This window comes from Cebus imitator, unplaced genomic scaffold (assembly GCF_001604975.1).
Source record: "Cebus imitator isolate Cc_AM_T3 unplaced genomic scaffold, Cebus_imitator-1.0 Scaffold538, whole genome shotgun sequence".
Classification (NCBI taxonomy): domain Eukaryota; kingdom Metazoa; phylum Chordata; class Mammalia; order Primates; family Cebidae; genus Cebus; species Cebus imitator.
This window is the reverse complement of record NW_016107853.1, coordinates 181,900-209,342: the sequence shown is the minus strand read 5'-3', so window position 1 is coordinate 209,342 and position 27,443 is coordinate 181,900. Positions and strand designations below refer to the sequence as shown.

Below are 27,443 nucleotides of genomic sequence, written 5' to 3'. Positions count from 1 at the left end.
TGACTCTGCACCAAGAACCGCCACACCAAGGCAGCGGCAAAACCGCCTCACCGGCCTCAAGAGTCACGCTGGCGACACGTGGGGCTCCTCCGCTGGGAATCTCCTGGTGTGTGAGCAACAAAAATTGATTTGCAAGTGTGGTGTCCTCTCGTTCTCTGCTCTTTCAGTGGGAGCTGCAATCCCGAGCTGCTAGTGATCAGCCATCTTGGATCTCTTTCCTGGAATACTTTTTAAAACTAGAAGGGTTACTAGGAAGTCAGAGAATGAGGAAGCAATAAATAGATAGCAAACAATTCAGAATAGAGACTAAATTTCAATAATAAAAATAAAGGACAGAAATAGAATATTCAAGAAGTTCAGGAAGAACTAAGTATTACACAGTTACAGGAAGCATCTGTGGTTTTCCGAGATTCTAAATGTACACAATAAATATTAAAAATGATATGGCATGACTCAGCCACTACTCTAATGTAGTCTTATATATCTGTTTCACTATTACAGTTTTCATGTTTAAGGCTAGAATGGAAACAGTATTTTACCTGCCAAACACTGCCTTGCTCTGCTGCTCGGCACGCTGCCTCTCACTTCCTTGCACTGAAAGGCAATGGGCACATTCCCGTGGCTCATTCCCATCTTTGGATTGTTCTTCTGCAGGCCCATGATGAGTAACCAGGGCTAACAGGTTGGAAGATGCTTGTGTTTTAGGGATTTTGAAAGGAGCTGTGGTCTAAAGAGACATATATATATGTAAGCTGGTTAATATGATGCATGAGCTATTCAGTACTGGCAGGCTTGTGTGACCCAGTAGTCAGGAGTATAGACTCTGGAGTCAATCAAACCTGGATTCAAACACTGGCAGCCCTGCTTGCTGCTTGTATGACCTTGTACAGTTCATTTAAACTCTCTAAGCCTCAATTTCCTTTTTCAGGGTCAAATGGGATCATACACAAAAAGCATTCTGCAAGTATGCTTTGGCACACATAAGTGTGCCAGGGAAGTGGTCATTAAATTACAGCTATTCTTGGGCGGGCGTGGTGGCTCACACCTGTAATCCCAGCATTTTGGGAGGTTGAGGCAGGTGGATCACTCAAGGCCAGGAGTTCAAGACCAGCCTGGCCAACATGGTGAAATCCTGTCTCTACTAAAAATACAAAAAAAATTAGCGGGGCATGGTGGTACATGCCTGTAATCCCAGCTATTAAGGAGGCTGAGGTACCAGAATCATTTGAACCTGGGAGGTGGGGTTGTAGTGAGCTGAGATTGTGCCACTGCTCTCCAGCCTGGAGGACAGAGCAAAACTCTGTCTCAAAAAATAAAATAAAATAGGCCGGGTGCGGTGGCTCAAGCCTGTAATCCCAGCACTGTGGGAGGCCGAGGCGGGTGGATCACGAGGTCAAGAGATCGAGACCATCCTGGTCAACATGGTGAAACCCCGTCTCTACTAAAAATACAAAAAATTAGCTGGGCATGGTGGCGCGTGCCTGTAATCCCAGCGACTCAGGAGGCTGGGGCAGTGGGGCAGGAGAATTGCCTGAACCCGGGAGGCGGAGGTTGCGGTGAGCCGAGATCGCGCCATTGCACTCCAGCCTGGGTAACAAGAGGGAAACTCCGTCTCAAAAAATAAATAAATAAATAAAATAAAATAAAATAAAATAAAATAAATTATAGCTATTCTTATCATGAATCCTTACCATAAATACTATACCAGTTCCTGACCTACAAAAGCGTTTAATAAACACACCTTAGTAGGAGAACCAATGATTGTTGGCAAAGGAGTTTTAAAGAACCAGTCAGAACTCCGTGGAGAGGACCCCATGTGCTTGGTGGGAGAAGTTCCAAGGCTGCCAGGCCGACTGGGCTGAGGTGAGTAGCTGTATCCAGCCCCAGCATGGGATGGGCACACCGGGTCAGAGTGCTGTTTTCTGAGCTTCTGCTTGTTCTGATAGATGTCAGTGAGAGTGGGGGCGCTCTGCAGTCTAGCACCCAATAAGAGAGACTGTGGTGACTGAGCTTGTGGCACTGGAGAACCTAACAAGAAAACAAATGTAACATTAACCCAAAGTGAAGAAGTGCAGTGCAAAAACTTAAAAATTAAGAAGACAATTTTTTAAATGAGAATTCTGATAAATATCTTATTTTTCATAAGATATTCTAAAAGTTATTTACTTGGTAAGAGACTATTTTTCTGTCATCCTTTGCAAAACAAGTCCATCGTTCATATTCTCAGGAGACAGAATTTAATGATTATGGGTTATTGGCTGTTTTTAATCAGTAGCTATCAAATAACTCAGATTAACACAAGGTCTGGTTAGCGCCAAAGAGAACAATATCATTAATAAAATTAATGAATACAACAAAAACCTCCATTGAACAGAATGATTTTTACTCTATAATACATACTTCGGTAAATAAATATAATTATTCTCTTTTCTCACATAGCAACTAAAAGAAACTTCAATCTACTCCGAAATAACTCCTTATACAAAAAAAAAATACATATATATATATATATATATATATATAAAATGTGTAGGAAAGGAGATCATAAGATAATAGACCTTTCCTAGATTTTACTTTGTGTAAAAATAACAAGCATGTGGATTCTCTGTACTTCTGTCTGTTAAATTACACACTTAAAACCTAGAGCATCCATATTCTCACAAAGACAACACTTGCTCACAGATATCCTTGCCTCTTCAGGGGACACCAAATCAAGAGCTTAGGAGATAAGGTCCCCTTTTCCCCACTACAAACATTGTTGTTGCCAACCCAAGGTCCACTAATCCTTGACTCCAATTATACACTCTCTAGAGTTTCTTAGAAGCCAAACTATCAAGAAAAACATTAAAGGCATGCAAATATTCTTAGTGACCTAACCATCATTCTTCTAAAAACAGAAACCAACAGAAGCTTTGCTATTGACCACTACTGGCTTCATCTCATTCCAAACCTGATATTTAATTCTTCTGCCCTTTGTAAAAATAAATTTGTTAAAATCTTATGGTCTGAAGAAAATTATTTACGCTTCATTAAAGAATGAAACTCTTCTAAGTAACACAAGAGTCCTTTAACTCACCAACTCCTCGAATATCCATACAATAGAATTTGACTTATAAAATCGTGACTTACACATATCTTTTCAGGCATATACATATCATATAATTTTTTAAAATTTATATTATTTTATCTGATGCTGACTCATGGCTCTTACCAAAAATGGTATTAATAAACAGTATTAAAGTAATAAAATTTCTTTTCATAGATAAATAATTTTCATTATCTATGTGAAAACTTAGCTTATTTAATTCCTAAGACTTACTTTCATTAAGCAATCTCATATCCAAAAGGAGATATTAGATTAGCTATATGACATGTTAAACCACATTAGACCAAGATTCTAAAAATCAGGATAGCAGAGGAGATACTTCGTATCAATTCTGTTCTTTGAAAAGGCTAGAAAAACACAACTCAAATCCATTTATAATACAATTCGAATTGTTAATATATCAAATACATTCTCCTACCTGAGGAGTTTCTACTCCTGGAGTCATGGCCCTGAGGATGTCCACAGCAGCACTGACTAAACTGCTCAGGAATGGTACCAACTAAAAAAAAAAAAAAATTTAGTTCGACTAACATTTACTGGATGACCAATCTGCTGGGTGCTGCACACTAATATAAAAAGTATCACATAATCTGCCTTGAAACAAGAACAATGGGGGGGAGCCACATAAACAAATTCAATGCTCCTAAGAGGTATGACCACAAGACAGACAAATACAAAGAGTTTGTACAAAGTGTCCAGGCTTGTGGAGCTGCAGGGCACAGCTAACTGACAACCCCAGCTGCAGTCCCTCTGGATCTCCCACACTGGTGCCAAGACCAGGCTTCCCCCAGGGCTGCAACCAGCCAATGACTGCATATGGTGGGGCACTCATTCAGGCTTGTTGAAGCGGGTCAGGGAATTCCTCTAAGAAGACAACCCAGTGCTTGGCACTACTCCTTCAGTCTGGCTGAAACCTTCTTAGAACGACACCACAGTCTGAGACTCTTCCTGGCCAGTTCTTCCTCTTTCCTGCCCTCCTTTTCCAGGTGTTGGGCCTATGTCTTTTTCTGAGCCCCTCCCCACTTTCTCCTGCTCCTCCCCTTCATCCTTCACAGGAGTTTCCCCAAGTTACTCTCTTGCATATCTAGTATGTTCTATGGATCCATTTCTCTAAGAACCAAAACTAAGAGAGAGAGGGAGTTGAGGAAGACTTCAGGGAGTTTAATTTTTTAATTTTTTTTTTAATTTTTATTTTTAAAAAGAGACAGGTTTCACCATCTTGGCCAGGCTGGTCTCGAACTCCTGACCTCATGATCCACCCGCCTCGGCCTCCCAAAGTGCTGGGATTATAGGCATCAGCCACCACGCCCGGCCTTCAAGGAGTTTAAGCAGATGAGAAACATATGTATGTCTGTATCAAGAGGACTCATTCCAAGGGATCAGGCAGCGGGCAGAGATCAGATCCTTAGGAAGGGCTTTATCCTTGCGTGCAAGGATGAGATTTGGACTTTGTTTTTGGAGACCTTGAAGTACCTCAGGGGCTGCTGCTGGGGTGAGAAAGGGCCAAAATTTTATTCAAAGATTTTTCATCTAAAAACAGCTCTGAAACTGTAACAACGGGTAATGTGGCAATTTAAACTTTTTTCTTCTTTTAACACTATCATTGTGTGTTTTGTCTCATTTTAAATAGGGCTCCTGAGGAAAGCCCTTCTCTTTCTGTCTCTGGAGATTACTTCCTGTTCCATCTTAAGTCTTACTTTAGCAGCTCTGACTGAAGGTGGGGCCCTCTCCTGTAAGCTATTTTTTTGCAGTTTTGAGATCTGCCACCCCCAGGCCCTGTGTGCACCACCTGTTCTTTCCCATCACCTCAATGCTGCCTCTCACACAGCTGCTGCAGTCTCAGTGGCTTTGGTTCTCTTACATGTATTTCTGGAGTTTGAGCTTTTATTTTTGTCTCTTGGTTTCACTGAAGATATGGTACATGGTTTGTTTTTCCTTTAGGTAGCGTTTTTGTTGTTGCTGGTGTTTTATTTGTATCAGCATTCTTATTACAGTACCAGGGGAAGTGAGAAGATCTGTAATGAAGCTGCCACCACATGCCTCTCGGGACTAGAAGGTTTCTGGTAATTGTGACCCAGAGCTGCTATACAGTAATCCTTACAAGTATGAGTGTTAAGTAGAAAAGGCATGTTACACTTTAGCCAAGGATTTCTGGCTTTGCATTTAGAGCCTAATTCCAAAGGAGATGCTTTTTATACATAAGATACACCTATATTATTGCATTTCCAGTAGAGATCCTAACATTTATACAGAGACTCTCAAAAAGAAGTTGGGGCTGGGCGCAGTGGCTCAGGCCTATAATCCCAGCACTTTGGAAGGCCAAGGCAAGTGGATTGCTTGAGCCCAGGAGCTCAACCCCAGCCTAAGCAACATAGTGAAACTTTGTCTCCATAAAAATTTTAAAAATTAGCTGGGTGTGGTGGCATGCATCTGCAGTTCCAGCTACTTGGGAGGCTGAGATGGAAAGATCCTTTGAACCTGGGAGGGAGAGGCTGCAGCAAGCCGAGATCATGGCCCTGCACTACAGTCTAGGCGACAGAATGAGACTTTGTCTCAAATAAAGAAAGAAAAAGACAAAAATAAAAGAAAAGAGGGAGCTGAGATTGGGGTAAAAACGGAGGGATGGGGTACAGCCTTTAACCAGCTGAGAATCACTGCCATCATGAGCCAAAGTTCCTAAAGAGAATGTCTCCTGTCAGATTTATTACAGTGAAAAAAAGGTTGAAAACTGTTTCTAAACTCTCCTTACCCAAAGGGGAAGGTGAGTAAGGCCTAGAAGATCCAGTGGAGAGTCTTCGTCCAACTGTCTGTGCTGTGTCTGCTGGCACCGGGGAGCATGATCCCAGCCTGAGGAAGCCCATGGGGCTGGTGTTGGACCTTCGTACCACTGCAGATCTGAAAAGTAAATTATTCCTTTTATGAAAGGTTCTAGAACTCTCTCTTTAGTCATGCATTTTCTGAAACTTCCTAACAATATACCATAGAGTAGTTTTCAAAAAATATGTAATACAGTCACATGAAACAATTATAAGATGCATAAAATTAGAGTGAGGTATCCCTCTCATTTTTCTATTCTATCTGCCTAATTCCCAACACTTCCCCAATTCTATTCAAAAGGTTACCATGACTCTTAGTTTCTAGTGTATCCTCCCAGAGTTCCTTAATGCATAAACAAAACAAGCTAAATATATACTCTTATTCTCACCACGTTTTAACACCAAAGGTGATATATTGCATACCAATCATTTTGGATCTTTTTGGTCTTAGGTCCCCTTTACACTCTTAAAAATTACTGAAAGCCCCAGAGAGCTCGGTTTATGTAACTTATTTCTATTGATATTTACTGTATTTGAAATTAAGCTGAGAAATTTTAAGAATTATTAACTCATTAATAAGCTTATTCCACACAATATAAGATTATGAAAAATAAGCATATTTTCCAAAGCAAAATAAATTAGTGAGAAGCAAGGCATTATTTTACATATTTATAAATCTCTAATGGCTCACAGAAGACATTTGGGTTCTCATAATTGCTTCTGCATTCAATTTGTTGTAAGATACGTTATTTTGAGTGAAGTATATGAAGAGGATCCAGCCTTCCACATATGTGTAACTGTGAAAGAAAGGGATATTTTGGTAGCCTTTTCAGGTTAACTGTAACACACTTCTTTGATACTACACCAAAACGCAGCAAGCGGTCATTTCTAAAAGGTTGGTTGCAATGTGGATCTGAAACCAGATCAATGAACTCATGCTCCATTATGTCAGACTCCATTCTTCTGCAAAGAATCTTGCACTTTGAATGAGACTTTTACCTGTACATGATTTTTTAAAACTACTTAGCAATTTGGAAAACATTGGTTCCCTGAGTTATGCAGATATTCCAATGCTGACACATTAAGCAATATCAAACAGTCACAATCATATCAAAACATCACCCTCAATTTTTTTCTCTCCTGTCAGACACCCTACCTGAGGATCACCCTCAATTTTAAAAGAAGCACCTGTCAAGGTATACTAGAAGCTGTCAAACTTATATTCCCCACTGAATTTTTCCAACATTATAATTTTTGCTTAAAAGCTCATTTTATACATTGACATTTGTCATCACTTGTTTTCATCAAAGTGGAAAGACTTATGATTTTTAACAAAATGGCTGCTTGATATCCAATAACCCATTTGTCAGCCATTTTTTAAAGTAAAAAGGGTAGTTTATGACAAAGCAGCTAGTTCAACTTGCAACTAGAACAGTCATACAAGTACTTTTCCTAAGATAACAACTACTCTAATACCCAGCAAAAGTGGCTTACGTTTATATTCCATTCAAGGATTGAGATTTTCAAGGAAAAATAATAATTTTTACTGTCTCATTAAGGACATTCCTTTGTACCACAAGTGTGTGGTGGAGAAGAACACAAAGACTAATAGCACAGTTTGGGTACCACCACCCTGATTCAAGCAAAGGTACCAATAGCTTTGTCCATCTTTGCTTTTTGTACTACCAGTTACACATCAATGCAATGAAAAAAGCAAATAATGTCCTAATTCTTATTATGAAAATAGTTTTGACCTCATGGACCCTCTGAAATGATCCACAGACTGTATTTTGAGAACCACTACATAATATACTGTTAATCACTTTACTTTTTTCATTTTATAATATAACTTGGAAATCTTTCCACCTTGGTACAGAGGGAGCTCCTTCACTCTTTGTGGAATGGAAGATGTGTAGTATTCCATTATCAGAGATACATCATAATAAATTAGTTCACTACTGGTGGGCACTTGGCTTATTTTTCATCCTTTGGTATTCTAACAGTTAACAACTCTGTGTAAATGCAATTTCATTCATTCCTTCATAGGAAAGGCCTGTATATGTGGAGTATGTCTATGACTATACATATATGTAGAATTAGTTACCAGAAGTCAAAGTGCTATTTTCTCCCTCTACTCTAGTGAGTTCTCTGAGATTTCAGTCTCTCTGAGGGTACTGTGGGGCTCAGTGATTCTCATTTTGTCAGAATCCCTGATTATATGCACACTTACTTCTGCCATGCTAAATTAAGTACCATTCTTCTATCCCCTTCTGTTTTTCAGAAATTAACTGAGCTCTCTCTCTCACTGGATAGAATAAGAATAAGCTATGCTTGGCTGGGCATGATGGCTCACATCTGTAATCCCAGTACTTTGGAAGGCTGAGATGGATCACTTGAGGCCAGGAGTTCAAGACCAGCTTGGTCAATGTAGCGAGACCCCATCTCTAAAGCACAGAAAAAAGGAAAAAAGAAAAAAAAAAAAAAGAATAATCTATTCTTATTTCACTTGTCTTTGTGGACTTGTACTTTTTTTTTTTTTTTTGAGATCTCAGCTCACTGCAACCTCCGCCTCCCGGGTACAAGGAATTCTCCTGCCTCAGCCTCCCGAATAGCTGGGACTACAGGCATGCACCACCACGCCCAGCTAATTTTTGTATTTTTAGTAGAGGTTTGGTTTCATCAGGTTGGCCAGGATGGTCTCAATCTCTTTACCTGGTGATCCACCCGCCCTGGTCTCCCAAAGTGCTGGGATTACAGGCGTGAGCTACCACACCCAGCCAGGACGTGTACCTTTGTTATTCCTTTAATACGATCTTAGTAAGGTCTCAGGATGAGGAAAAAGTAAACAATATGTCAATAATCTGCTACAACTGGTGAGATTTTATTTAAGTGCTTCTTCAGTTCTTAAAAGTAATTACTTAAGTGTACATATATCTATACACATATATACTTAACATATAAGATATATACATATATATATTACCAAGCTAAGCTTAAATATCACTTAAATTAAGCAACTATAAAACTTTTTTATTATTCAATTTTGTGCATTTCCGTTATACACACATGTAAGAGGCTAAGTGTGCCATGGAAAGTAACAGATTTTCCACTAAGAATATTTTTTTTATTATAATAATCTTTTCTTGCTCTGTCACCCAGGATGGAGTGCAATGGCACGATCTCAGCGCACTGCAACCTCCACCTCCAGGGTTCAAGCAATTCTCCTGCCTCAGCCTCCCGAGTAGCTGGGACTACAGGCACATGCCACCACATCCGGCTAATTTTTTTGTATTTTTAGTAGAGACGGGGTTTCACTGTGTTAGCCAGGATGGTCTCGAACTCCTGACCTCATGATCCACCCACTTTAGCCTCCCAAAGTGCTAGGGTTACTTTTTTTTTTTAAAGATAAGAAAAAGAATTAAGAAAGAAAGGAGCTACTAACTTACCTTGGAGAACCATGTACATTTGTGCCTGAGCTGGCAGTAGATGTAAGATTCTGCTCTATGCGTTGATAATTCCTTATTTGAGTAGGAACTGGAATTGGTACTGTTTCGCTGTGAGGTGACACAGTAGGCGGACACTGCCTGCAATCATAATGTATTGAAAAAGCAAAGAAACAATGGTAGGACTGTTTTTGTTTCATTTGACCCATTAGTTATATTTAGAGAAAATTCTAGAAAGAGCCAAATGATCACTCCACTACCTTAATAAGAAATGATCTTGTTAAAAATATATACAAAGCCAAAAATAATCACATTTATTATCTAAAAAACTCCTGGCATTCATTCATATGCATATTGAGGACTAAGAATTACAATAACCTGGAAAAAAGTTCTTTACAACAACAGGAAAAGTCCACGGGTCAGCAAAACTGTTTCATCTACTCACATTCTGCTATTCATTACTATGTGAAAGAAAAAATATTCAGGAAAATATGCTGGGTAAAAGAACAGGAAGTTCAACGGCAAAGATGACTGGAATGTTTACAAAAGTCATGAATGCTGTAAGCAATCCCAAAGAGCTCTGACTTTATGAAGAGAACACATTGTGCAAACTCTCAAAGCATGTGACTCATCTGATGTCCACATTTTGTAGTCTTTGGTTGCTTCAATAGCCTCTTTCCTCACTTTTCATAAATTCAGAAATAGAATATCCTTAAATCACTTTCAATTCAATTTACAACATATCCTAAAACCCATCAGAGGAAACACTGGGCCCTAAGAGAGATGACTAATTTCAAAGTAAAAAGAAATATAAAACACTTCCGTAGTAGAGATGTTAGCTGCTTTCCAAATATCCATTCAGTCTTTATGTCTTACTAAAAAAAGAACTTAAATTTTATTTAGTGGTAATAATATGCCCAGTTAATTGTGGCATATCCCAGACTCCCTTACAGCCAATGATAGCTGTATATCTTTCTTGATCAGTGAGATATAAGCCGAAAGATGTCTTCTATTCATTCTTCCTGCTCAAAATGTGAGTATGCTTGCTGCAGCTTCAGAAAATACCTTTGAACCACAAAGAAATGGCCAAAAGAACTGAAGACACATAACTTCCTTGGGCCACAGAAACCAAGGAAACACTGTTTATCATGACTTTTCTTCATGCCAGAAAAACCCTTTCAACCACACTACAGTTAGGACCTTGTGGTTTATAGCCAAGTGTAATTCCTCATGATACACCATTTATCATGTGTGCTGCTATGAGCTCTCTCTATACATTTTAATGTAGGTATTTCCACTTAGTATCTTTAAATACAATAACATATGTTTTTAGTATCTATACAGCTGATTCTTCAGTTCATCTACATCCTAAAAACAAACAATCAAAACCCCAAAAAACAAAAACAAACCCTCTACCACTCAAAATGCTAAAATAGCTTAACAGTACTTCACTAACCAGCGCTGGTGCCTGGAAGCACGTGCACTCACAAGTCTGACAACCCAAATTCCTTAGCAACAGAATAACCAACACAACCATCAAATATCAGAATGTGAATGAATAAATGCCATTTTTCTTTTGTTTCAATTCAGCAAGTAAACAGAATTGCTGAAGCATTCATTCCCTGCTGAAGTACATCAGGGAATTTTTTTAAACATACACATTGCCAAGTTCTAAAATTTTTCCTGTACTGGCTAATCTCCAAAGGGAAGAAGCTAAATAAAAGTATCCAAAGAAGTAAACTTAGCAACTTCATAATTCTAAACACCTCTCTCAGATTATGTAATCTCCGCTGGCTTCCTTAACACCTCTGGTTCCTCCCTCTACCAGCATGAGGACATGAACAGCCATGGACTGTGTTCTGTAAATGTTATCTCAGTCTCTGGATAGGACCTGCAAGTAGACTTGCTCAGAGTCTAGAAAGTCTTCCCTGGACAAATTCCAGATCTCCAGCTAGCTAAGACAACTGAAGTCATTTTCCTGTACAACTTAATATTATTAACACCAATATTTAACCATTACTCAGCTCCCTGAGCCCAAGGTAAAAAGAGGGAAAGTCTATGTATGTCCTGAGTCTGCAGCACATCTTTCCTCACCTCCAATAGGACCTACAATTCACAACGTTCTGTGTGGACCGTCATCTTTGAGAAATATGTGGAAGATGAGGCAGCCTAGCCACACAGTCAATCACAATGTTATTCTATCTACTCCTGTAAATGCTGAGAGGAAGGCACAAATGCAAAAGGACAAATGAAGACTAGGTGATAGCATGACAACTTCTTCAAATTCACAATCTTTACACCAGGAGATCCCCAGTTGCCTCTTTGTTTTAGAAGAGTCCATGAGTAAAACCTGAAAGGTTAAAAAGTAATCAGGAAAGCAAGGGTTCAGCTAGAAGCAATGCCAAGGGACAGAGGGAGAGAAGAAGGAAGGATCTATGCTTATAAGAGCTCCTGTGAAACTCAATCTGGCAGACTAATGCTAAGCCATAGCTGTGAGCTCATGCTCATGGGGCTGTGTAAGTGATAGGGAGCCAGGTGGAGATAACCTGCTAATTACCCAGAGGCCAAAGCAGCAACAGAGAAAGGCCTAGTCTGGCACGCAGGCACACAGCTTGCAAGGTTTCAGTAAGAAGGGGGTTACTGCACGTAAAGGGAAGCAAAGAGAAAGGTAGAAATCTACTCAGATGGCTGACTCCAATGCACCTGGCTGTGTATGCAGCTGGCCTCCATCAATGCCTGGCAACAACCTGTCTTCAGAATTCTGATATCATAACTCCCATCCCTGTGCCTACTTTTTGCCTGGGTGCACAAGTAACAGATATTTGAATTCCCTTATCCTCAAAGAAAGAAAACTAACAAGTTTGAACAAGATTTGCTTATCCCCATGGTTCCCAAACTGTGCACTGATGGACCCCAAGGTACCACTGCTACTCAAGGGGTGCCTAAAAGTGGATTCCTGATCTTAGAGGAAGGGCTTTCAGTCATTTACCATTGAAAATGATGACAGCTGTGGCCTTTTCATATAAGACTTTATTATATTGAGGTAGTTTTCTTCTATCTTTAGTTTGTTATTTCTATCATAAAGGGTGTTACATTTTAGCAAATGCCTTTTCTGCAGTAAGTTAGATAACTGTATGAGTTTTGTTAATGTGGTGTATAATATCACACTGAGTGATTTTCATTTGTTGAACCATCCTTGTATACCAGGGATAAATCCTCCTTGGTCATGAAGTATGACCCATTTAATGTAGTATTGAATTTTATTTGCCAGTATTTTGTTGAGGATTTTTGTCTCTCTGTTTATCAGGGATATTAGCCTGTAGTTTTCTTTGTCTTTGTCTGGCTTTGGTATCACAGTAATGCTGGCTTCATAAAATAAGTTTGGAAATGTTTTCTTCTCTTCAGTTTTTTGGAAGAGCTTGAGAAGAACTGGTGTTAATTCTTTAAATGTTTGATAGAATCCACCAATCACACAGTCGTCCTGGGCTCTGCTTTGTTGGGAGGTTTGGATTATTACTGATGTTGTCTCCTTTCTAGTTACAGGTCTCTTCAGATTTTCTGTTTCTTTATGATTCAATCTAGATACATGTGGGTTTCTAGGGATTTATTTATTTCTTCTGAATAAATTGGCCAATTTAGTTGGCCAGTTTGCTGGTACACCATTGTTCATAGGATTCTCTTATAAATCTTTTCACTTATTTATGAATGAATGCATGCATGAAAGACAGTCTTGCTGTGTTGCCTAAGCTGAAGTGCAGTGGCTATTCACAGACACAGTAATAGCACACTACAACACCGAACTCCTGGGCTTAAGCAATCCTCCTGCCCTAGCCTCCCGAGTAGCTGGGACTACAGGCTCGTGCCACTACACCTAGCTTTAACATGAGATATTTTAAACAAAGTATGAAGAAAAGTAAAATATGAAGAATGATATGATTGCCTGTGCACTTATCTCTCAACTCTGTTAAATCTTAATACTTTGTCTTTTAACAGTTTTTAAGAGAAACTATCATAAGGTCAATTGAAACCAAATCTATACACACATGTATATATGTGTGTGTATATAGTCCATAAGTAGCACAGTATTTTTTATATAAGTGGCATTAATCACATATGTTTTAGTTTTCAAAAAAAATTTTTTTTCACTCAACTAGGAACAGTTAGAAAGGTAAGCTGAGGTGTCAGTGGTGAAGGAAGGAAGGAAAACTTAGGAGAGATATGAGCACAGGCTTTCTCTAGTGTTTTTATTTTTGCTTTTTGGTCTTGGTACCAAAGATATCTACAAAGAGATAGTATTATTCAGCTTTTGCTAAGTTAATGCTGTGGTAACAAACCCAAAACTTCACTAGCTTACAAAAAGGGTACTGTTCTTACTCCTGTTGCTACTGGCTGTGGATCACCTGTGACCGTGCTTCGTATGTTTTCATCTTTCTGGTTTTTGGGTTGAAAGAGCAGCTCCATTTGGGACATGCCATTCTCAAAGGAGAGGAAATAAGAGTGAAAGCAGAACTACATAAGGCTCTGAAAGCTTCTTTTCTGACATCACTCTCTTACCTACTGCTTTGAGAACAGCATGTCCCACATGGGAGCTGCTCTTCCAACTTGCTTCCCAGGGGTTTGTGGCAGAGAGGAGAGTACACCACATAGAGTGTAGAAATGGGTCCAGGGAGAGGTAGTAAGTATTTTGGGGGGAAAAAAAAAAAAGCATTCTACCACAAGATAGTAAGTGCAATGAAAACAGGAATATAAAAAGAATGTTAAGAGTTATGTTGTGTGGCCAGGCGCAGTGGCTCACACCTGTAATCCCAGCACTTTGGGGGGCCGAGGCGGGCAGATCACGAGGTCAAGAGATCGAGACCATCCTGGCCAACATGGTGAAACCCCATCACTACTAAAAAATACAGAATTAGCTGGGCATGGTGGTGCGGGCCTGTAGTCCCAGCTACTTGGGAGGCTGAGACAGGAGAATTGCTTGAACCCAGGAGGCGGAGGCTGCAGTGAGTCGAGATCCCGCCACTGCACTCCAGCCTGGCACCTGGCATCAGAGCGAGACTCTGTCTCCAAAAAAAAAAAAAATTATGCTGGGTGCAAGATCAAAATGTTTGATGCAACTGCAAGACTTACTTCTCATGAAATCATGAAGATTCTGTATCTCCATATCACAATGGCTATATCTCATATGAGAATCTCTGTAATTTTAATAGTGATATATTTACTTCTTTCCTTTAGAACCTCACTTTTATTGAAATAACTTTGAAATATTTTGTTGTATTGAAATGAATGAATTATATTTAGAGTTCAGAAATTTTCTTGAAAGACCTAGTTTCGATCTTATAATATCAGGAAAATATAATTCAAGACATGGATTTTTTTCTTTTTTTAGACAGAGTCTCGATCTGTCACTCAGGGTGGAGTACAGTGTCACAAACTCGGATCGCTGCAACCTCTGCCTCCTGGGTTCAAGCAATTCTCCTGCCTCAGCCTCCTGGCTTGCTGGGATTATAGGTGTGCACCACCATGCCCAGCTAATTTTTATATTTCTTTTAGTAGAGATAAGGTTTCACCATGTTGGCCAGGCTGGTCTCAAACTCCTGGCCTCAAGTGATCTGCCCGCCACAGCCTTCCAAAGTGCTGGGATTATAGGCATAAGCCACTTCTCCCAGTGTAAGAATTTTACTTGTAGCATTCGTTGGTGAACCTATATTGAAGGAAATAGATATATATATGTGCTATATAATTTTAACTAAAACCTTTGAAAGTCTTAAGACCTGAAGTTTTTGGCCACAGTGCTCTGGCAGTACTGGACACAAATGTAGTCTACTATTTCAGAAAAGCACTGCTTGGCAGTGTTAAAAGATAATTAAACACTTGTCTATAGGAAAAACAAAATGCCATTTACAAAATCCAAATTTGGACTAGGAATTTTGGAACTGTGTTGTGTTAGTTTACTACTAAAACAGATTAAGCTAGAAGTTCTTTGAGTGTGCAGTAATTTTTTTTTTTTTTTTTTTTTTTTTGAGACAGGGTCTCACTCTATCACCCAGGTTGGAGTGAAGTGGCATGATCTTGGCTCACTGCCACCTCTGCCTCCCAGGCTCAAGCGATTTTCATGCCTCAGCCTCCAAGCAGCTAAGGTTATAGATGCACGTCACTATGCCTGTCTAATTTTTTATTTAGTAGAGACAGGGTTTTGCTGTGTTGCCCAGGCTAGTCTTGAACTCCTGCACTCAGGCAGTCTGCCTGTCTCAACCTCCCAAAGTGCAGGAATTACAGGTGCGAGCCACTACTCCTGGCTGTGTTTGGCAATTTCTTTAGTGCCTACAGGCTTAATAGAAAGAAATAACTAGCAGTTCTGTTTATTAATTAGTTCAGGCCAAACAACTTAATAGTAGTTGTGATTTATCTGTCTGTCTGTCTGTCTGTCTGTCTGTCTGTCTGCCTGCCTGCCTGCCTGCCTGCCTGCCTGTCTGTTTATCTGAGACAGGGTCTTGCCCAGGCTGGAAGTGCAGTGGTGCAATCTTGGCTCACTGCAACCTCTGCCTCCCTGGTTCAACCAATTCTCCCACCTCAGCCTCTTGAGTAGCTGGGACTACAGGCATGCACCACCATGCCCGGCTAATTTGTTGTATTTTTAGTAGAGATAGGGTTTCGCCATGTTTGCCAGGTTGGTCTCAAACTCCTGGCCTCAAATGATCTGCCCACCTCAGCCTCCCAAAGTGCTGGGATTACAGGCATGAGTCACCACAACTGGCACTTTTGTTCAACACAGTACTGGAAGTCCTTGCCAGAGCAATTATACAAGAAAAAGAAAGAAAAGGCATCCAATTCGGGAAGGAAGAAGTAAAATTATCTCTGTTCACAGATGACATGGTCTTCTAAGTAGAAAACTCTAAAGATTTCACACATGCATACAAAAACTAAAACTACTTGACAAATTCAGCAAAGCTGCAGGATACAAAATTGACACATAGGAAATCAGCTGTGCTTCTATATCCTAACAATGAACAACTGTTTATCTCCTATAAGGAAATTAAGAAAACAATCACATTTACAATAGCATCAAAAAGAAAAATGTATCAGGGCCAGATGCAGGGGCTCATGCCCGTAATCTCAGCAATTTGGGAGGCCAAAAGCAAGAAAAGGGCTTGAGCCCAGGAGTTCAAGACCAGCCTAGGCAACATAGTGAGAACCCTGTCTCTACTATTTAAAAAAAAAAAAAAAAAAAGCTGGGCATGGTGCACTTGAGGCTAATTTACTGGCAAGGCTGGAGTGGGAAGACTGCTTGAGTCCAGGAGCTCAAGGCTGCAGTAAGCTATGATTACGCCAGCATGGGCAGCAGAGCAAGACCCTATCTTAAAAAAAAAGAGAGAATAAAATATAAACTTGCCAAGGAGATGAAAGATCTGTATCCTGAAAAAAATATAAATAACTAATTGAAGAAGATGAAGACACAAATAAATGTAAAGATATCCCATGTTCATGGATTGAAAAACTTTATGTTGTTAAGATGTCAATACCACCCAAAGTAACCTACAGGTTCAATGCAATCCCTAACAAAACCCGATGGCATGTTTTTGGAGAAAAAGAAAAACTCACCCTTAAATTTATATGGAATTTCAAGAGACCCTGAACAGTCTAAACAGCCTTGAAAAAGAGGGACAAAGTTGTAGGTCTCACATTTCCTGATTTAAAAGCCTATTTTGCTACAGCAGTCAAAACAATATGTTATAGTGCTGGCACAAGACAGACATACAGACCAATGGAATGTCATAGACAACACAGAAACAACTCTTGTGGCCGGGCATGATGGCTCATGGCTGTAATCCCAGTACTTTGGGAGGCCGCGGCAGGCAGACCACCTGAGCTATAAACACGAAAATGGCTGAAATAGTAGATTTTATGTGTTTTTTTATCACAATTAAAATTTCAGGCTGGGCGTGGTGCCTCACACCTGTAATCCTAGCACTTTGGGAGGCCAAGACGAGCAGATCACCTGAGGTCAAGGGTTCAAGACCAGCTTGGCCAACATGGTGAAACTCTGTCTCTACTAAAAATACAAAAATTAGCTGAGTGTCATGGCACATGCCTATAATCCCAGCTCCTCAGAAGGCTGGGATGGGAGAATCACTGGAACCCAGGAGGCGGAGGTTGCAGTAAGTGAAGTGAGCACCAATGCACTCCAGCCTGGGCCACAGAGCAAGACTCTGTCTCAAAGAAAAAAATAACTAAATAAAATTTCAAGAAAATAAATAATGGGCTATAAAACGAAATAAATCTCAAGTCAAGAACACTAAGTTCTATAACCTTCCTCACAAAAATAAAATATAACAAATATTTCAATAAGATACATGTAAATATACATACCCTCCACACACCAAAAACTCATTTGAAGCACGTCTACCAGCAGTTCCCGTTGGCATATCATCTAAAGGAGAGAAAAGTACAATCAGTTCCTGTTATACCACCTGCTTAAAAAAACACAATTTGTTCCAACATGATTATTAGGAAATAATTTCAGCGCAATGCAAAATTACCATCTGCTTATGTTATGATTTCATCTATAAGAAATAATAGATGACCACAGAAAGCTACACCTAGCTGAAGACATAGGCTGCAACTCTTTGGATGCCCACTTCTATAAGCAAATTTGAGGTCTTCTTCAAAATAAAATGCAACATTTATTGCACTGTTTACACATTTCTTCACCATTAAACATGCAAAAACTGAGCTGTTTTTATCAGGTTCCTTTTTCTGTGTCAATGACAAAGGTGAGAGTTGTACCCTTAATACCATTTTGCACATAACTGTATAGCAAAATTCTGCATAGGACATATATAACATAATAGAAGAAGTGACCATATAACAAAGTCTAGTTCAATAAAATGTCAGATTACCCCATCCTCCTGCATCACACTCTCTCAGGTCTTGCATGGGTTGTTGAACAAAATGTCATGGAAGGCCAGGTGTGGTGGCTCACACCTGGAATCTCATCATTTAGGGAGGCAGAGGTGGGAGAACAGCTTGAGCCCAGGAGTTTGAGACCTGCCTGGGCAACACAACAAGACTCTGTTCTCAAAAAAAAATAGATGTCATTGAAGCTGGGGCCTCTTGAATTTAGTAACACATGACACAGGCCATCCTCATCAACCTCTACATCATCTGCATATAGGAGCAGAGTGCAGCTCAGAACTCAGGAGCACTTCATTTACTGTCAGTTACAACCACTATATCACATTGCCCTTTGTGATTTTAAATAGCTGTGAAAGTATAATACGTGTTGATGGCAAATAGCAGTGTTGAACAAAAAATATAAGCCTTTAAAAATAAAATAAACTATGCTGCTAACCTATATTCAAAAAGAGAAAAAGAGGCTGGGCACGGTGGCTCACGCCTGTAATCCCAATACTTTGAGAGGCCGGGGTGGGCAGATCACTTGAGCTCAGGAATTTGAAAGCAGCCTGGCCAACATAAGTGAAACCCTGTCTCTACTAAAAATACAAAAATTACCTGGGCATGGTGGTACACGCCTGTAAACCCAGCTACTCAGGAGGCTGAGGTGGGAGTATCACTTGAAGCTGGGAAGCAGAGATTGCAGTGAGCCGAGATCACGGCATTGCTCTCCAAACTGGACAAGAGTGAGACTCGGTCTCAAAAAAAAAAAAAAAAGGAGGGGGCGGGGAGTCAGGAAAGAAATCACAAATATCCCTCTGGCCCTAAATGGGAATTAAGAAATGCACTGATTTGGTACATCTCAGGCCCCTGGTCCCACAAAGCTTACATTCAAGTAGTGAAAGAACACAATAATGTCAGGTAGCAACAAGCATTATAAAGGAAAACAGACCAGGGTCAGGGAACAAAGAGTGGCAGAGCAAGGGATAAGTCCATTTCTATTTAAAGACAATGAATGGCTGCAAAGAGGGGAACTGGGAAAACAGGGAGAGGACGCAGAAATAGAAGCTAGATTTCACTAAGTGTACTTTCTTTCATAGCTTTGAGTTTAAAATCATACATAATTTTAAAGCAAAATTAAATCAAAATAAAATCCCTAGAAATCAAAAGTAAAGGAATCTAACCAACCATGTATCAACCTGACAGCTTAATCACCAGAGGGAAATTATTTCAAATAAGTTTTTTTTTTTCAAATGTACCATTTTTGACACAGAGTCTCACTCTGTTGCCCAGGCTGAAGTGCAGCAGCATGATCTCAGCTCACTGCAACCTGCACCTCCAAGGTTCAAGCAATTCTCCTGCCTCAGCCTCTGGAGTAGTTAGGATTACAGGCATGTGCCACCACACCCAGCTAAATTTTGTATATTAGTAGAGACGGGGTTTCCCCATGCTGGCAGCTGTTCTTGAACTCCTGACCTCAAGTGATCTGCCCACCTCGGCCTCCCAAAGTTCTGAGATTACAGGCATGACCAACTGAACCCGGCCTCAAGTAACTTTGAAACTCAATAATTTGATTGCATATACCCAATGGGATTATCCTAAGGACAAAAAAGATTCACAAAAAGACATTAAATGGCTTTCAATAACCACATTTAAAAAAAATTTTAAGTCAGATTGGACCCATGAATAGTCATATTTTAAGTAATATTCATAGAGTTCTTTTGATACCATATTGTAATTTTGAAACTACAGAGGCAACGGGAAGGACAGGAAAGAGAAGAGCCTAAACTCACTCACAAGGACAAGAAGAACAGAAAAGTCGGGCTGGATGCGATGGCTCACACCTGTAATCCTAGCACTTTGGGAGCCGAGGTGGTCGGATCATGAGGTCAAGAGATCAAGACCATCCTGGCCAACATGGTGCAACACTGTCTCCACTAAAAATACAAAAATAATTAGCTGGGCGTGGTGGCACATGCCTGTAGTCCAAGCTACTTGGGAAGCTGAGGCGGGAGAATCGTTTGAACCTGGGAGGCAGAGGGTGTGGTGAGCCGAGATTGCACCATTGCACTCCAGCCTGGTGACAGAGCAAGACTCTGTCCAAAAAAAGAAAAAAACAGAAAAGTCCACAGCCACCAAAATTTGTTGGAAGGTATAAAGCTGATGGACGAATTGTATTTGACTTAGTTGACCCAAGAAGATAGAACCTTAGTCCAGAAGTAAATCAATTTACATCACAGAACTCCAAAGGGCTGAGTAATCAGCAGTACCAGATAGCTTTCAGAGTGGCACTGAAGGTAGGATTAAAAGCAGGATTGATTGAAAGTCTATTTAGAAGCAGTTAAAAGAGTTAATCATAGTGTACTGTATTCAATAAGTGAATAGATTATAGTTGCTCATGGAGGGAGAGGTGGGTAACTATGTGAGTTGATGAATATGTTAATTTATTTCACCATAGTAACCATTTTACTATGTACAGATGCCCCTCAACCTAAGATGGTGTGACTTCCGAATAAACCCATTGTAAGTTGACACTGTTTTAAGTAAAAATGCATTTAATATACCTCACCTACCAATCATGATGACTACGCCCAGCTACCTTAAACATGCTCAGAACACTTACACTGGCCTACAATTGGGCACACAAAGCCTATTTTACAAATAAAGTGTTGAATATCTCATGGAATTGACTGTAGAGTCTAGCCTCGGCTGTTTACCTGGCGATCATGGCTGCAGCTTGCTGCTGCCACCCAGCATCCCAGGAGAGTTCTGTACTGGTTATTGCTAATACAGAAAAAAATCAAATTCAAAATTTGAGGTATGGTTTCTACTGAATGCATATCATTTTCCCACCATCACAAAGTCAAAAAATTGTAAGCCAAGGACCACTTCTATATCTCATAATACAATGTATTTTTTACATAGAATTCTTTTTAAAAGAAGCAGTTAGAATTTTATATCCTTTCCCCAATCTTATACAGATAGGCAATGCCCATCTCCCACTATAGCAAAAAACTGGATATTCATACTTGAGACAGAGTAAAACAGAGGGTCTCTGGACTGCAGAACACCAGGAAAAATTAAAAGCAAGAGCACTCTGATAAAAGATTAGTGGAAAAGAGTTATTAAATGAAATTTTACACTGACTATTGAGAACTCCAGAATTCTTCCCCCATTTTGCTACTCCAGACAGTATCAGGTTTATACTCTTTAGGCAAAAGATTGGATGAGTCTCTGGGGGATCTGACTAGCCCTCCAAAAAGGAAATAGTCCAAAGAATTACCCCCGCCATATCATTCATCAAAGAGGCTTGCTGTCAATGAGATGTTCCCACGTACAGAGCTCTCAAACAACTGTCAAATTCTCCATCCTCAGGAAGCATACAACAGTATATTGCATGTTGAAATAAGAGCAATTTCAAAGAGAAAAAGAACTTCTGAGAATTTAAAACATGACAGCATAAAAGAAAAACTCAGTACAAGGATGAGAAGAAACATTAACAAAATTAAATTAGAGCAAAAAGGCAAAAAGATGAAAAATCAGACCAAAAAGATAAAAATCAGGAAGTCACTCAGATATTTGTTATATATTACTCTTTAACCGATAGCTGTTTTGAACATCTTGTATGTATGACACATTTCACAATAACACATTTTTAATCATTAAAAAAAGGGCATGATCAACTGTAACAAATGTGGAAATATCAGGACAATGAGGACTGAGAACTGGCCCCCAGGATTTGGCAGCACAAAGATCTTGACAGGAGCAGTTTTGAAATACTGACATCACGACATACAAGAAACAAGGTAACCAGAATAAAACAAAAAATGTGAATGCTCTTTATGTAGAAAGTATAAAGAAACCTAAGCAGAGAAATACACATTCATGATTAAGTGACTTAATACTGCAAAGAACCTACCTGTCCCTAAATAAGTCATACTATACAGTCAATGCATTTCCTATCAAAATCCCAAAATGGTTTTTATAAACTTATCAAGCTGAAATTAAACAATATGTGGGGGGAAAGGGCCAAGAATACTGGAATGCTCTCCTGCCCTCTCTGACCACACACACATACTGACTCACATAAATTTGAAAATTATTATAATATAGACAAATAGACCAATGGACTAGAAGAGCAAGTCTTTTTTTTTTTTTTTTTTTTTTTTAAGACGAGGTTTCACCATGTTGGTCAGGCTGGTCTTGAACTCCCAACCTCAGGTGATCTGCCTGCCTTGACCTCCAAAGTGCTTGGATTACAGGCGTGAGCCACCACGCCTGGCTGTAGAATAGCAAATCTTAAAAGAAACCCTATCTTGTATTTAAAGTTGACATGACAAATGTGACACCACATATCAGCAGAGAAAAGACAAATATTTAATAAATAGGACAAGTGATCGATATCTACCTTGCTCCATCTACAAAAATGAATTACAGGTAAAGTTATATGTGGAAAAAAAATCTTTGGAATATAGGAGAACACCATTATAACACTAGGACAGCATGACAGAGAATATTGGTACAAGTTGTTTGTACCAATATATTATAGAGTTAAGGTTGTAGATATCAAAGGTTTTTAGTTAAAAGAAATTCTGGAACACGTACACATGAATGTCTAGTTCATATATATTTTTGAGACAGGGTCTCACTCTGTTGCCCGGGCTGGGGTGCAGCGGCACAATCATGGCTCACTATATCCTCAAACTCCCAAGCTGAGACTACAGGCATGGGCCACCATACCCAGCTACTTCTTCTATTTTTTGGTAAAGGTGGGGTCTCGCCATGATGCCCTGGCTGGTGTTGAACTTGGGGGGCTCATGTGATCCTCCCACTTCAGCCCCAGAGAAGCTCTAACTACAGGTGTGCACCACCATGCCTGGCTAACTTAAATTTCTATAGGGAAACAATCTCACTATGTTGCTCAAACTGTTTTCAAATTCCTGGGTTCAAGCAATCCTTCCTCCTCATCCTCCCAAACTACTGGGATTACAGGTGTGACCCACAATGCTTGGCTCATTACATTTTGGATAGAGAAAAGGTAGAAATAACCCAAGTATAAATCAGTAGGGAAATGGATAAACAGTGTTTTAGTTACATTGTAAAGTTCAGGTATTAAAATGAATTTTGAATTTTAGAATATTCACATTATACTGAGCATTCCAAATGTAAAAATCTAAAATCTGAAATGCTTCAATGAGCATTTCCATTGAGCCTCATGCTGGCACTCAAAAAGTTTCAGATTTGGGAGCATTTCAGATCTTCTGATCTGGCAGGTTCAACCTGTAACTGCAAAAACACAAAAATTCTACATTATGTATGGATGCAATTATATGTGAAAATATAAAATCTACAGGAAGAATATACTCCTACCAAGAGTGGAAGAGAAAAGGCACTTTAGCTGTACTTACAGCCTTTTGTAACTTTTAAAAAAAAGACATCTAAGACAAGTATGGCAAAATGTTGACCTATATAAAAGTAACACCACAGCCTAGTGGGTGCCTTGAGTATCTGCTATATATTTTGTTTGAAATGTTTCATGATTTTAAAAGTTTTAATTACTTTTTGTAAAAAACATAAAACCATTGTACTAGATGACTTTTATAGGTAACTCTCAGTTCTCACAGTGCTGGTTATAAACTGCCACAGCACTGCTGCTGCAGTCCATGTTTTCCCTTCCCCAGTCAGCTAATACTTAGTGACATTCAGCCTAGGCATTACGGTCTTTACAACAACTAGCACAACTAGCACAGTGCCTAGAATGAGCATCTACTAAATCAGTACTAGACGAACAACTAAAAAGGCCTGATACAAACTTCTGCACATAGTCAGCACTTGCTATTATTCAATTATTAAGGTAATCAAATCTCTAGTTTTTCTGATACTATTCCTTTATGACCAAACCATGGTTCTTTCTGTTTAATAGTTTTACCTAATCTTTCCTTTTTGTAGGTTTTTCTGGTACCCTTCACTATTCCAAAGTACACTGGCTCTATTTAGTCACTTGAATTCTAGCTCCTTTATGAACATTCTTCCCATATATCTATGAAGCTCATTCCTTAACTTAGAAAAGTATTTTCTGAAGGATGTTCAGATTGTTTAACATGCTTCTGACTCAGGTTTTTCCCCAGATGAGTTGTTCCTTTAATTTATTTCCTTAGTTTCACTCATTCGGCTGATTTCTCTATTTCTTTCTATTTGGATACAAACGGAATTTGGTATCATTTCCTTTAAAGTTTTCGTGTACCTTCAGAATCCAAAATTATTGTTTAATAGAAGATGACTGGGCAAATTTTAGAAAGGTAGGAATATAATTCTAAGAATTCAAACAACTAAATAAAATGCTCATTTGAAAAGGTGCCCTACACAAGAAAGCGTAATATATGGGTTTTAAAAAGATGCTAGTTTAGTAGATTAAGAAATATAATGTGTATAAGTAGAAAAAATTCTCACATGAGTGGTCTGACGAGATGTTGTGTGGCACCAAAACAAAGTCATCCGTGTCACAAGAAGAGTTCTTGCTACTAGTACTGGCAGAATCTTTGGAAACTTGTAGATAGTTGGGAGGACCCAATGGTGGGGAAGATAAGTTTTCTTCCTGAATATGCTGCATATCTGGAAGGGACTAAAATTAACAACATAAAATTAAAACTGGCCTAATAATCAAATGTAAGTCAGAACAGCGACTAGACTAAGGAAATTTTTTTTCTCACAAAAGCGGGCATAAAGTCCAATTCCATCTAAGGTTCAAAAAATCTGGAAAAGTTTTCCTTTAGAAAACCTTTCTTTTAAAAGTGTTTGCATAAAGACTTCTAAAATGTTTTCCAAAAATGATACTTAAAAATATATTACACCACTTATCACATGTACTTGCCTCCCTCTCTGGAAGTTTTTGAGAAAGTTGAGTTTTTACTATCACAACATCACCAGTTCTAGCCCATGGCCTAACAAAGCAGATACTTAATAACTGTCTACTTAATGACTAAACACAAAACGTTCAGAGACTTTAAATTAATGACATCTTACACACACCAAAGTTTTAAATCTATTATGAAGAAAAATTATAAACAGGAAAGCAAGAGGCCACATTATGTAAAAAAGTAGACAAATCAGTAATGTTGCCCGCACTTAAGACCAGAAATGTATTTATAGACTTGGAAAACTTTACAGGTATGCATGTGTTCCTTTCGTTTTTGTTTAACAGGGGGAGTAGTTGGTTTGTTAGTAGGAGGTAGGACGGGAAGGGAAGAAAAGCATGTAAATATATTTAAACAAATACTTAGTTATAACTAGCTACATATCTTTTGTCATTTATCTAGTTCAAGGACCCTAATTGACAACTCATTGAATATCATGATTATACAATGGTTTTCTACAACAATGAACTTCATAGCTTTTTGTGTTAAGCCCCTATTAACCTGTTTCATCTTTGCCTCTATTTAAGGAAAGGAAAAATACTGTATGATGCTCTTCAAACCCAAGCTTTAACTACCTGGTTCACTGCTGCTGCTCCTTTGAATGTCACGGTGCCATGATATAGGTCATTTCTATCAATCATTTTCATGTGAAATTTTCGTTTCACATTTTTTGAAGAGACTTTATATCTCAAGGTAATGAAGGGAAGGGAAGATGGAAGAACTAGGACTACTGAGCCCCAACCATGGGCTAGGCATTGTTAAGAGCTTTCCATGTTACCTAACTTTAGCCCTATTCTGAACTCCATTTCACATATAAATAAAGTTCAGACAGGTAATTTGCCCTAGATCACACAATTAAAAAGGAGTAAAGCTGGGCTGGGCGAGGTGGCTCATGCCTGTAATCCTAGCACTTTGGGAGGCGGAGGTGGGCGGATCACAAGGTCAGGAGATTGAGACCATCCTGGTCAACATGGTGAAACTCCGTCTCTACTAAAAATACCAAAATTAGCTGGGTGTGGTGGCGCACGCCTGTAGTCCCACTCAGGAGGCTGAGGCAGAAAATCACTTGAACCCAGGAGGCGGAGGTCACAGCAAGCCGAGATCATGCCACTGCACTCCGGCCTGGTGACAGAGCGAGACTGTCAAAAAAAAAAAAAAAGGAGTCAAGCTGAGATGTGATTTTAAGTATCTGCCTCCACAATTTCTTTTCAGTGGTTTAGGCAGGAACTTTCCCAGTTTCTCAGTTTTTTCTCCTGCTATCTACAACCACCCTGGTCATTCTGTCTCCTAAAAGACGAGATGCTTCTCTTCCATGGGAGCTCCTCTCTCTACCTGTTGCTCTGCATCCCATGCTCCTCTACGTCCCCAATGACGTAGGAAAACTCCCCTCAGCTCTTGACATTTTCACCCTCTCTCTTTATTAAGGCATTTTTCCCCTCTGTAGATAACCATGTTTAACTTTCTCACATCTCAAATCCCTACAACCCTCTCGAACTACCATCTCTTCATTTCTTTTTTCTTTTTTTTTTTGAGACGGAATATCACTCTGTCACCCAGGCTTAGAGTGCAGTGGCACAATCTTGGCTCACTGCAACCTCTACCACCCAGATTCAGATTCTCCTGTCTCATCCTCCTGAGTAGCTGGGATTACAGGCACCTGCCACGGGGCCTGGCTAATTTTTGTAGCTTTAGTAGAGACAGGGTTTCATCATCTTGGCCAGGCTGGTCTTGAACTCCTGACCTCATGATCCACCCACCTCGGCATCCCAAAGTGCTGGGATTACAGGCATGAGCCATTGTGCCTGGCCTCTTCTTAATTTCTTAACGTTTCTTGAAATTATCATCTTCACTGACTCAAATTTATCACATCCTATATATCCCTTAATTCATCATAACCCACTCTGTCTTTAACCCTTGAATAAAATTGCCTTTACTAAGTTTACCAATAATTTCTATTGCCAAGTCCAGCAGGTATTTCCCCTATTCCTTAAGGTACTTGAACTCTGCTCCATCTGCACTGTAGACCACTCTTCTAAACACTCTTCCTTCATTCAGTGATCCTATTTTCTCCTCTTTCCTCCTACTTCTTGGGGACACCTTCTGAGTCTCTTTTGTGAGTACATACTTCTCATTTGCCCCTTAAAAAGGAAGAGAAGATGAGTATAGAGTTCCACAGGAGCCACTCTGGGCCCTTAACACTTTACTTGTTATATTTACCCTAGTGACCATGCTCACCGTCCCTCCTACCTTTACCACTCATAGAATGATGGTTCCC

The 27,443-nt window shown here is 39.5% G+C and overlaps 1 protein-coding gene across 3 annotated transcripts in view; it reads right to left on the bottom strand.

The window, feature by feature from the left end:
• Positions 1-27,443, bottom strand: part of ULK2 (unc-51 like autophagy activating kinase 2) — a 111,593-nt gene that overhangs the window by 24,131 nt on the left and 60,019 nt on the right. For all 3 annotated transcript variants that reach the window (XM_017514905.2, XM_017514907.2, XM_017514906.2), the window contains exons 12-18: positions 24,705-24,876; positions 17,730-17,790; positions 9,369-9,506; positions 5,856-6,001; positions 3,525-3,605; positions 1,742-2,028; positions 540-727 (exon numbers count right to left, since the gene is read on the bottom strand). In XM_017514905.2, coding sequence (XP_017370394.1) covers positions 540-727; positions 1,742-2,028; positions 3,525-3,605; positions 5,856-6,001; positions 9,369-9,506; positions 17,730-17,790; positions 24,705-24,876 — 1,073 coding nt within the window. The remainder of the gene's footprint in view (positions 1-539; positions 728-1,741; positions 2,029-3,524; positions 3,606-5,855; positions 6,002-9,368; positions 9,507-17,729; positions 17,791-24,704; positions 24,877-27,443) is intronic.